General features: G+C 61.6%; 1 protein-coding gene across 1 annotated transcript in view; it reads left to right on the top strand.

Moving 5' to 3' along the window:
* The window catches only part of NAV1 (neuron navigator 1), a gene marked incomplete at its 5' end in the record, with an annotated part of 68,855 nt that overhangs the window by 57,876 nt on the left and 10,385 nt on the right, over positions 1-594 (top strand). The window contains one exon of the mRNA XM_014533393.1: positions 3-72. Within this exon, the coding sequence (XP_014388879.1) occupies positions 3-72 (70 nt within the window). The remainder of the gene's footprint in view (positions 1-2; positions 73-594) is intronic.

Below are 594 nucleotides of genomic sequence, written 5' to 3' on the forward strand. Positions count from 1 at the left end.
CCCTCTCGTCCCCTCCCCCCTCGCTGGGCCTGGCGCTCACCCACTCCTTCAGCCCGAGCCTCGCGGACGCAGGTACCGCTGGGAGGAGCCCTTCCCCGGGAGAAGGGAAGGGGGCGGCCTACACCACACAGAGCCTGCGCCCCGAGACACAAGGGCCTCGTTAACTGTTTGCGGGGGGGCGTCCTGTTCCTCTCTGTGAGCCCGGCCGGCGCGGCTCCGTGGATGAGCGTCGACCTATGAACCAGGAGGTCACGGTTCGATTCCGGTCAAGGTCACATGCCCGGGTGGTGGGCTGGATCCCCAGTGGGGGGGCGTGCAGGGGGCAACCGATGAAGGATTCTCTCTTGTCATCGATGTTTCTCTCTCTCTCTCCCTCTCCCTTCCTCTCTGAGATCAATAAAAATAAATATTTTCAAATATACATTCCTTGACCGGAATCGAGCCTGGGACCCTTCCGTCCGCGGGCCGACGCTCTATCCACTGAGCCCAACTGGTCGGGGCCCTAAAAAATATATTTTTAAAAATAAAGAGTCAGGTGGGAAGCAGGGTGTCTGGGAGGCGGCTCAGGGGAGCCTGGGGGGGCCCCTGGCGCCG

Source organism: Myotis brandtii, unplaced genomic scaffold, assembly GCF_000412655.1.
Source record: "Myotis brandtii unplaced genomic scaffold, ASM41265v1 scaffold975, whole genome shotgun sequence".
NCBI lineage: Eukaryota > Metazoa > Chordata > Mammalia > Chiroptera > Vespertilionidae > Myotis > Myotis brandtii.